At 51.7% G+C, this 11,222-nt stretch overlaps 1 protein-coding gene across 5 annotated transcripts in view; it reads right to left on the reverse strand.

The window, feature by feature from the left end:
* The window catches only part of NSD1 (nuclear receptor binding SET domain protein 1), a 148,469-nt gene extending 140,612 nt beyond the window's left edge, over window positions 1-7,857 (reverse strand). For 2 of the 5 annotated variants that reach the window (XM_044228710.1, XM_044228720.1), the window contains exons 1-2: window positions 4,512-4,620; window positions 3,682-3,771 (exon numbers count right to left, since the gene is read on the reverse strand). In XM_044228710.1, the coding sequence (XP_044084645.1) occupies window positions 3,682-3,771; window positions 4,512-4,541 (120 nt within the window). In that variant the 5' untranslated portion in view covers window positions 4,542-4,620. Of the gene's footprint in view, window positions 1-3,681; window positions 4,626-5,678; window positions 5,701-5,764; window positions 5,932-7,838 lie in introns of those variants that run through there. The other 3 variants (XM_044228692.1, XM_044228683.1, XM_044228702.1) reach the window with 3 other exon arrangements.
* Between the last annotated feature and the right edge of the window lie 3,365 nt (window positions 7,858-11,222).

The raw sequence follows: 11,222 nt of genomic DNA on the forward strand, positions 1-11,222 counted from the left end.
TCCTAAGAGTTTTGACTATCCCTATATTCATGGATACCACCATAGTATAAAATCTCTATAAAATATCTAAGGTAAGAGTAGAAAACAAACAACTGCTACAAATCAGCCTAGTGAGTGAACCAGGCCCAGGAGAGTGTCAGAGACAATCAGAAGCCACTACAGAAAAACCAAGAGTACTGAGATAATTCTGATTTCAAGGGTTTTAGTCTTGTCTCTAATAATCTCAAGTGCCTTGAAGGAAGACCTATGTCATTTGTGACATCCCTTTTTACATCAAGACTATGAAGACCCAGTGAGACAATATAGACCAAAGCACTTAATAAGCTGTAAGTTATTGCCTGTTTAAACTTGCAGCTCTGGGACCAACTTTCCTTCAATATTTGATCAAGCACCTACATATTATGAAGCATTGTACACCCAATCAAATACAAAAGCATCCAGTCAGGACGATTAACTATGACAATCATTTCACATCACTATAATCAGACGAAGTAACTCAAAAGCACATGAGGGGAGCCTGGGTGGCTCAGGTGGTTGTGTCTGCCTTCCAGTCAGGTCATGATCCTGGAGTCCTGGCATAGAGATCCAAGTCAGGGTCCCTGCTCCGCAGGTAGTCTACATCTCCCTCTGCCCCTCCCTCCTACTCATGCTCTCTCTTTTCTCTCTCAAATAAATAAAATCTTCAAAAAAAAAAAAGCACGTAAGGAGAAACTGATGAGGCTGCTTACTTATGACAGGACACAAACAGTCGCTTATAGCTAAATATACCAAACAAGAGACAATATAATCTTGAATCATGTATCTTTCTTTAATTCAAGACAGGAGTATATAAACCTAGTAACTATTCTTACTGTTCCGTAAGAGAATCATTCTATCATAATATCAGACAGAACAAAAGGACAAATAGCATTTGCTAATGATTTTCTAAAATTTCCAGCCCTGAGGAGCCTGGGTGGCTCAGTCAGTTGAGTGACTCTCTTGATTTCAGCTCAGCTCATGATCTCAGGTCCTGAGATCAAACTCTGCGTTGGGCTCCGTGCTCAGTGATGGGTCTGCTTAGGATTTCTCTCCCTCTTCCTCTGCCTCTCTGCCCGTGAGCTTACTTATGCTCACTTATGCGGGCTCTCAAAAAACAACAACAACAACAATATGGGGCACCTGGGTGGCTCAGGGGGTTAAAGCCTCTGCCTTCAGTTCGGGTCATGATCCCAGGGTCCTAGGACTGAGCCCCACACCAGGCTCTCTGCTCAGCAGGGAGCCAGCCTGCTTCCTCCTCTCTCTTTCTGCCTGCCTCTCTGCCTACTTGTGATCTCTGTCTGTCAAATAAATAAATAAATAAAATATCAAAAAAAAATACAATAAATCTTTAAAAAAAATAAAGTAAAATAAAATTTCTAGCCCTGAGCATAAATCTATACCTGCTGTATCAATGTATCAACTGTGAATGGTCTGTATGTATTAAGTGTGTGAACATATAGAATTATTTTTAATTACACCTTTCCCAAGCTATTTTGTTCAGCTGAATCTGCATTCTCAGATTGATTTGACTTTTTCAAATCTTCAGTTAAAAAATATCAAAGGCAAAAATCAAAGCTACAGATTGCATCCACAACCTTAAACCAAAGGCCTAAAATAAACAGGTTACTTGCCTCTTCAAGCCCATAAAGTCTTTAAGCAATTTAGACTTCCTGCCAGGAAAAAAAAAAAATTCTACTTATATAAGTTTTCTAACTCCCAGTTTAGATACCTAACGTATTGTCTATAGGCTTCAATATTTTCAACTGTTTATAAATGAGCCAATACTCCACTGACATCTCTTTTGATGAGAAACAACAGCCATATATTTCTATATATATGCTTCTAAAGAATTATTTATTTCTACTGTCAGATCTAGGGTTTTATGTAAATACAAAGGCAAAACTATACACATAGAGGGACGCCTGGGTGGCGCAGTTGGTTAAACGACTGCCTCCGGCTCAGGGCGTGATCCTGGAGTCCCGGGATCGAGTCCCACATCAGGCTCCCAGCTCCATGGGGAGTCTGCTTCGCTCTCTGACCTTCTCCTCGCTCATTCTCTCTCTCACTGTCTCTCTCTCTCAAATAAATAAAATAAAATCTTTAAAAAAAAAAAAAAAAACTATACACATAGAATAATTTCAACGTGAACCCAAGGAAAAGGGTTTGTCGAAACTGCCAATAGGTTGCCAATACAGCCTATCAACCCTAAAAAATACCTAGGACAATACAGTCTCAAGATAACTACCAAAACAAAACAAAAAACAAAACAAAACAAAAAAGATAAATACCAAAACAAATTTTTAAAATCTGCAACTGCCAAGTTAAGAAACCAAGAAGTACTAAAGCATTATTTCATAAATGAATCAACAAACAAAAGTGACACACCCACATTCTCATGACTTTAAAGAACATCAAGGCTATCAAGGCTCTATGATAAAGTGAATGTTTAATGTACCCAAAACAACCACCCTATCAAATTTTTTCCAATTAAATCTTTAAAGATTCAGAGTAATCAGGAGGTGGGGAGATCCTCTGTGGTGACATTACAGATGACCTAACAATTCATCTGAGAAGAAAACAAAATTAGAATCAAGTATTTAAAGCTGAGGGCTATCTTTTAACAACTAAGAAGTTTGATTTTAAAGATGATGAAACTCAGGGCGCCTGGGTGGCTCAGTGGGTAAAGCCTCTGCCTTCGGCTTGGGTCCTAGATCCCAGGACATGGGATCTAGCCCCACTTCGGGCTCTCTGCTCAGCAGGGAGCCTGCTTCCTCCTCTCTCTCTCTGCCTGTCTCTACTTGTGATCTCTATCTGTCAAATAAATAAATAGCATCTTAAAGAAAAAATAATGATGAAACTGAGACTGAAAGAAGTCAACTGATCATTCTGCTTACTGATCAAGAAATTCTACAAAATTTCAAAAAAGGAACTTTATCATTTATAGTACACAGCACTACCAAGTAACAACTCAAATTAGTTCTTCTATTTCTTCACACGTACATAGCACATCTGCGTATACATACATAAACTTCGAAACTAAAAACCAGAAAAGGCTCAAAAAAGCTCAAGGCTCTGATGGTGGCATTTATCTAAAGCATAGGATGCTATACCTTCACAACTGGTAGTTCAGAAAAACTGACCTAGTTTAAATTTTGACTGATGTCCAAGGTCTCCTCATCTTAGCTACTTTCAATTTGTACCCAAAATGCACTCCAAACTGAAGCAAGAGTCACCCCATCAACTAAAAAAATAAGCCATGCCTTGTGTTAAAAAAAGGACTCCAGGAAATGAATTGGTTCACCTGTGCTCATGATACCAGCAAGCCAAAGCATTTAAAGAAAAAAACAAGAAGAAAAAAAACCTAAACAAATGTATACCTCCATTTGAAAAATAAAATCTGAACTCAATCAAATGCCCTTGAAGTTTTAACTCTTAGGCAATCCTCAATGGAAACTTAACCCAGAAAAATCTGAAAAGAATCAAACTCTTACAACAGATAAATTTAAAAATCAAAGTAAAATTTCCCCAAAAAGCCTATCATTAGCAATAGGCTCTCAGCTGTGAATTGATAAGCAACCAAAAACCAATTAGTTACATTTCCCTTTAAGTTGCCTGTATATATACATTTATGTATATATTTAAGTTGTACCAAAAACTGCTTACAAATGGCAATTCCTGTGAAGTAGATGATGATGAAGTTCCAGGTAATTCTAGCATGTTTCCTAATGTACTGGTACTGGAGTCTGGATCATCCTGAAAAGATAAATTTATTGAGTTTAATTGCTCTTCTACAGTAACGTTTGTATCTCCTAGTGAAAAGGGGGCTGGGAGAAGGGCTGCTTTTTCATTGCTGCCGTCCACTTCATTTCTTTGCTTATTTTTCTGTGTTTCAGTTTGAGGAGCTAATGGCAAGAATGGCGATTTGACTGCACCGTGTCTACTCTCTGATGTGCTGTCTTGTTCATTTCCCATGGCCACGTCTACACCATTCTCTGATTTAGGCTCATAATTGCAGGTGGCATTGGTCTGAGTTTCCTCAAAGATCTCCTCTATACTCTCATCCTCTGTGACTGGCTGTTCTGGGTCCATTTCAGAATCTACATCTGCATCGTCCACACAAGTAAAATTCTCAAAGTGCAGAAAGCCATTCTTGATAGTCTTTGTTACTTTTACCTGGAGTTCAGGGGAGTTATTACAAGAGGGTTCCTGTTTCATAGCAAGTGCTGTTGGACCACCAGGACTCAAGGAAGTGCAAACAACTGGCGACTGAGCTCTTGAATCACTTTTTTCAGGGTCTTGAAAGGATTCTGATCCATCAGCAGACCCATTTACATACTCTACATTGATCATGGAGGCCAAATCCTGTAGTCTCCGCAGTGGAATGTAACAAGATGGAGAATCTTGTCCATAAGCATTTTGGGATGTTCCACTGGCAGTCGATAACTGCATAGTACACCCATTAAGTGGCTCAGAAAAATTGGATTGACCATTACCGAAAGGGCTGTCCTTGTCTTCAGGGGCATCTAAATTCACTGGGTTGGAAAAGGGCAGCAGACAATTTCTTCTAGAGAGTTCACAGGTCTGATCCATCCTGCGCCAGCATCAACCTGGAATCCAAAAACAGCAATTAATCGGAGTTTACATGCCATTTGACTCTGATCTTCAAAATGGCAGCCACTTCTCAAGGCCTAGTGGCCTCGATGCCTTTCTGCTGCACTTCCATGGGCGGAAAAAGTTCCCCAGCTGACGATGGAAAAATGGCCTCGGTGAGCCTCCGCAAACTCCATCTTCCCGGAGCTGGGCAGATCTTGCCACATGCAAACAGCCCGTCCCTTTTTCCTGCACTGCAGACTGGTGGACAGTTGGGCTGAACTAAAATTAAAATCCCTTTGGCAGTAGAAATTCCTAAATCTCAAACAGGAATCGTCCTCCCCATCCCCCGCTGAGGGGGGGGTCCAGCGGCCGAATCTCCAAAAGGGAGGGGGCTGTAGGGTTCGAGGGGGGTCCCGGACGCTGCACAAAAACGTTACCCCCCCCTCCTTCCTGGCTCGCTCGAGCGCAGCGGTCACAATAGCGCTGCACCCTGCGCCCAGCCGGCGCTGAAGCCCTTGCAGCGGCCGTGCCCAGGCCGCAGGCGAGTCGGCCGAAGCGGGTGCACCCCGAACCTCGCCGTCCAGACTGCAGAACTGTTCGGTCCACGGCTGCAAGGCCCAGAGGCCGGGACGCGGCAGGGGGAGAGAAACGGAGGCACCCGGTGAAGCCGAGTCAGGGCAGCAGCAGCTGCTACAGCTTGACAAACATGGCTGCTGCCGACGCCGCCGCCGCCGCCGCCGTCTGCCCGGGCCGCGCTCCTTCCCGCAGCCGCGGCAGCACCTCCTGGCCAAGCCGAACGCACTCATCAATATTAAGCAGCAAGCAAAGTTTGCTGCAGGAGGGCCGCCGGCCCCGCGCCCACCAGCCGGCTACCTGAGGGGAGGCGGAGGCCGAGGTGCGCGCGGGAGGCCGGCGGGGCACGGGCCGCGCCGGGAGGAAGTTCGCGGCGGCCCGACCGGCTAGGCCTGAGCCCGGCTGGTAGTGATGGAGGGGGAGGGGGGCCCGCGGCTACAACGCCGCGGGCCACCAACACCGCGCCGCGCCCGGCTCTCCCCCGCACCCCTCACCTCACGGCCACCACCATCTTCCCCGCCCGGCCACCTCCTCCCTCCTCCTCGCGCCTGCCCGCCACCCACCCCAGCGCACTAGTTACCGTGCCCCGCGCCCCCTCCCGGGCAGGCTGGGGGGAGGGGGTGACCCTCATTACACTGGGGCGCGAGCGGAGCCTTGGGGAGAGAGCGGAGCCGCTCGCCGCACCCCCCTCCCCCCGCGTCTCTCTTCAGGGGAGAAGGCAGCGAGCGCGACCTGCCCCGGCCTATTCCGCCGCCGCCTCCTCCTCCTCACACCCCCACCGCGCGCGCCCCCGCGGCGGCGCGTGCGACCCAGCGCCTCGCGCCGGCCCGCGTGCGGCTGGGGCACCGAGTGCGCGCGCACCCCTTCCCCCACCGCGCGCGCGCTCCCTCGCCTCACTCTTCGGGGTTCAGGGCGGGTGAAGTCGGGCTCGCGAGCGCGCCGCCCAATCAGCAGAGCCGCCGCTGCCGCCCCCTCCCCTCCCCTTGCGCGCCCGCTCGCGGCCCGGGCCTACGGGCCGGCCGGGCTGCCCGGGCGGGGCCTGAGGCTGGCTCCCCAGGGGCCTCGCGCGCCTCCCCGGAGTGTCTGGGCCTGCGGGCGTCGTGGGTGGCACTCAGATCCCCTAGCCTACCTCGGGGCGCTGTGCCGGCCCCGAGCTGCACACGGCTCCTGCACCCTACCCAACTCGAGCCCCAACCCCGGCGGCACCTGGCCCGGCTGAGGCCTGTCCGACCGCCCCGCCAGCCCCGCTCGGGCCCGCGTCAGTCCCGACCTCCATCTTAGGTTACAGCCCGTCTCCCCATCCACTGGGCACCTGCCCTCAGCCCGCTCGGCTCGGCCCGAAGCCAAGGCAACCCCCCTCCTACCGCGGGGCTCACCTGGGGGCTTGGGCTGGGGTCTTCGAGGCCTCAGGCCCCGAGCAGGCGCGGCCGCAGGTGAACCCCCCCTGCCCGGCCGCACCCCAAACCCACACCACCACCACCACAGACCAAGCTGAGCAGGAAACAAAATGGAGGCAGCAACTCGGGTCTGCCTCTCCGAACCAAGCTTGTGCAGCCTCAGGGCTCCCTTCTGCCGCAGGCCCGACGCCCGCGAGGCAGGGGGCTGGATCGTCCCGGGCAACACAGGCAGCCGCCCTAGAGCAGCGCAGACAGGCCGGGGACTCGGCCCAGCGGTCCCCACAGCCCCTCACCCACCACCCTTTCCCTTACCCCTCCCCCCCATTTCTCTCCCTCCCCCTGCCCGGCCTTGCGGGATGAGCGGAGACCGGGAGCCGGGTCGGGTCGGGTTACCCGCCCGGGCACTGCTTGCCCTGCCGTAGCCTCGACCGGGTGATGAGGCCAGGCGACCCCCGCGCTGAGCCCACCCCCCGCACCCGAGCCGGACAGCAGCCTGACAGCGCGCCCGCACCTCGGCCTGCCGCCGTGCGGCCCCCGCCCAGTGATGCCGTGTCCCCAGCCCGGGCACCGCCGGGACGAAGCTCCCTCACCACCCCCGGGCCCAGGGGTCCTCGCTGCCTCGGGCGGGGCGAGGGGAGCGCTGGGGGGAGGGGTCCACTAATCCCTGCACCGCCTCCCGCGCCTAGTCTGGGTCTGGGCCTGGCACGGGGACTCGGGCCGCGGCCGCGGGCTGGCGTCAGTAGGTGTGTGCGCGCGGGGCAGGGGACGCGGGCTGGGGGCCCGGAGGGGCCGCGCCTCGCACCGCGGTCGCTGCAGTACTCCGCACCCAGGCAGATGGCCCTCTCGTGCCACAGCCGCCCAGCGCAGGCCGCCGGCTCCGCAGCCCTGATCCCCGGGGAGCGCGCGCTTCGCCCCTGCGAGCCGGGCTTCGGGACCCCGGCGGAACTGCGTTGGGAGGGCGGACCGCCGGGCTGGCCCAGCAAGGCCTAATGGCCTTATCTTCGGCCGGGTGATGTCTGCTCCCAGGGCGCCTTGGACCTCGAGGCCTGCACCCAGCGCCCCGGGCCCCGCAGCCCTGGCCTGGAGTGGCCACAATGCGTCCAATCATCAAAGACGGCGCAAGGACGGTCAAGGAACCCAAACCCAGCCTCACCCCGGGACTCCGGCCACCTAGGTCCGTCCCCCAATTCGGCCTGACTCCGTCGCCCCCTGGGCCTGTGCCCCGGCAAAAAGCTCACCGCGGCAGCTAGCTGTTACCTAAAATGCTAAGGGCATCCTCGCTGTTCAGAGAAAACCACGATCTACCGCCATAAAAATCCCGCCTCCTCCAGAAAGCCTTCTGTGATTAGCGCTAACTCCATCTCAAAGCTGAGGGCACCGCCCTCGAGAGCCACGTGACCACCATTCCTCCCTAGGCTTAGTAAATGTGCATAATTATTGCCCCAGTGGAGTGTTTACCCGCAGCCCTTCTCTCTGTTATCCGTGAGCCCACTTGGGGAAAAGGCCGCTTTGGGCCTTGCCCTGCACGGCATCGCCACAGAGATCCCTAAACTCCACCCTTCAGCCTTTCCGGACCTTCACCCCGAGATTGGCCCCGGTAGGCTAGGAGCTCAGCACGCCCCTAACCTCCGACTCTCCAGGACCCACAGTCCAGCCATGGAGGCACACAAGTAAACACAGGCTTAACACGCCGTTAAGTGCCGGGATGCATGTCCTGCCAAGACAGCAAGCCGACTTTCTTAGAGGGTAGATTCCCCCCTGAAACCAGAGTAATGTCCCCGACCAACATGACCCCAGGGGGTTCTGAGATACTCTGAAGTTTCCCAGGTACAAAGTAAGGTTGGCGGTGTTCTGTGCACTAGGACCAGCCAGAGAAGGGCAGGGTCTACACCCCGGGGTCCTGCCCTACAGGGACCAGCCCTTGTTCTGCAAAGGAGTCGCTCCTACCAACCCGTTCTGGGCAATTCAGTGGGGAAGTTTTAACTGTTTCCTTCTTCACACCTAATAATTTGAGCTAAGCATTTCTGACTGACAGTTACACCCTGCCAATTGCCTCAATTCATCAAGGTTCCTCTCAACCTTTTACTTTCCCACAGACCATCCTGAGAGCCCCAGAGTTGTCCCTCTTTGGCCTTGAGCCAGTCACTTAATAGCCCCAGACCTCAGTTTCCTCATCTGTGGCTTCCAGTGCATAGGGTGGCATGAGGTTTCTCTAAGGTAAAGGCATGTTTGGGGTGCCTGTACAGACTAAGAACCTGATGAGTCCTGAAATGTAATTCATTGCTTCATTCAGCAACCATTTCCTGCATTCTGGGCAATATGCTGGGTGCTGGGAAAACAAAAGATGAGATGCCAGCCTCTGGAAACCCAGGCCTCCGGAAAAGACAGTTAAATAAAGGTGCTAAGGTATGAAGACGTGGTGACCTCTGGACATTACTGCCCTACAGGAAACCTCTTTCCAACATCCCAGCTCCCAAAAGGAAGAAGTAGGGGCTAAAGGGGGACAGGCAGCTAGGGCAAACAGGTTACTGATGGGCCTTGGGGAGGCTGGAACCCCAGATAAAACCTCTTGGACTTCCTGCGGTGACCTTGAGGGGCCCTTGCTGCTCTTAAGTAGAACTTGACTGCAGTGGTCTCAGCTACAACAGCCCCCTCTGGGACTCCACATCCAGCAGGCCCGGGCCAACCACCAGAACTGTGTCAGTTCTGGGTTGAGGAGACCCACAGGGCCACATATTGCAGAAGGACACTGGCTCTTGAAGTCAGGGAAGAAGGGACAGGACTCTGTCCTACCCTCCTCATCTTAGCTCAGGGAACTTTTCTGGGCCTATGTCTCCCATTAGAATCAAATACTTGCTAAGTCTACCCTATATACTGGACACAATGCTGGGCACTTGGCTCACATTATTTCCTGGAAGTCTTCAGCAGCCCTGTGAAGAACTGAAGTACAAAAGTTTAAGCTCTTCTGCAAGGTCTCAGGGCCTTAACTGTCTCCTGGTGTGCTTGGCCTTGTATCTGTTGCTATTAGCTGGCACACAGATCCCATCTGTGAGGGCCCAACACAGTGCCTGCCTCATCCACAGGTGCTCAGGAATTTAAGTGTCAGGAAGTGACCTTAGCCTCAGTCTCCTTACCTGTGAATTATGGGTACTGATAATTCCTACCCTGCTGAAATAGAAACCTCTCAAGGCATTTGGCCAATGTACAGTGACCCCCTTGTTTCTTAGAACTGCCCGCCTTTCATTCATTCATTCAACAGGTATTTATTGAGTTCTCCCCTCATAGACTTGTGAGGAAGGCAGATAAGTGAAAACAAGGTAGAGAGCTGAGCACTAAGAAGCTAAATGTCCTGGGAGTTCTGGGGGTCTCAGGGGCAGTCAGGGAAGCCATAATGGGCCTCAAGTGAGGATAGGAAAGGCGGGGGTGCCTGACCATGCAGGACCTTATTGTTCAAGTTAAAGAATTTAGGCTTTCTCTAGAGGGTAGTAGGGAACCATGGAAGGTTGAGGAGCAAATTATGGATCACATCTATGCAGTACAAAGCTCACTCTGCCAACAGTGTGCAGAAGAGATTGATATTCTGGAACTACAACCCTGGCCAGGGCCTTGCCTCTGGAATACTCCAGAACTGCCTTGTTCCAGTAACAGTTGTGGCTTCTCCTCCTTTGTGTCAGCTGTTCTCCAAGACACCCTCTCATTTAGTCCTGAGTTGGACACTCTTGTTATCTCCATCTTCCAGAGAGGAAGCATGACTTTGTCAGAGGCAAACTCCTAACTCCATCTCCCAGTTCAAGGTCCTCATCCCTCAAGGACATGAGCATCATCTACTTTCTGACTAAACAGCCAGGTTTAAGGGGAGGTATGTATATCTTTGATAATTGATCCCAAATGTGAACACCACAACCATCCCTTCTTATGGGTCTAGGAAATGAGAATTCCTTTCTCTTCCCACTCATTGATTTCCCCAGAACTGGATCAGGCTTCTACTCAAGATCAAGGAAGACTTGGCCACATCTGAAAGCCATACAGCTTTCCAGCAATGTTTCCTTTCTACCCCAAATACCAGGTTTCTCTCTGTTAACCTGACCCTGTAGCCTGGCCCCATGGACTCAAGTTTCCACCTTCGAGTATCCTTTTTCTCAGACATTCTCTTTTGAAAGCCATGTGTGTGCTGGCCGCTAACCCCTGTCCTTTTGCCCTCATCACTTCCCTGGCTGCCCAGCGGTCTCCCTGTGCCAAGACAGACCACATTTCATCCATCCACATATCCATCTATCCATCTGTCTGTGCCCATGCTCCTCCCTCTGCCTTTTCTCCTGCCCAGCAACCTCCTGTTCAACCTTTGGGGTCCAGTTTAGAAGACTCTGCCTCCTGGAACCCTTCCCTGATTCCACCCCAGCATGAGCCAATGCAGTAACTATTGGCTTCCAGATATGGTCCCAGCCAGTTGGTAAGCCTCTTACAACAGACTCAGGGCATACACTTCTCTGATCTCCAGTGACCAAGCCCAGGATCGTGAAACTCAGAGTAATTACTAGAGAAACATTTCCTGATGCCTGGTCCGTCTCTTCCCCTCTTCTCCAAACTTGTGTCTCCATTAGACAAAAGAATACTGGTTTGAATTATGGACCAAATGGGTAA

This window comes from Neovison vison, chromosome 1 (assembly GCF_020171115.1).
Source record: "Neovison vison isolate M4711 chromosome 1, ASM_NN_V1, whole genome shotgun sequence".
Classification (NCBI taxonomy): domain Eukaryota; kingdom Metazoa; phylum Chordata; class Mammalia; order Carnivora; family Mustelidae; genus Neogale; species Neogale vison.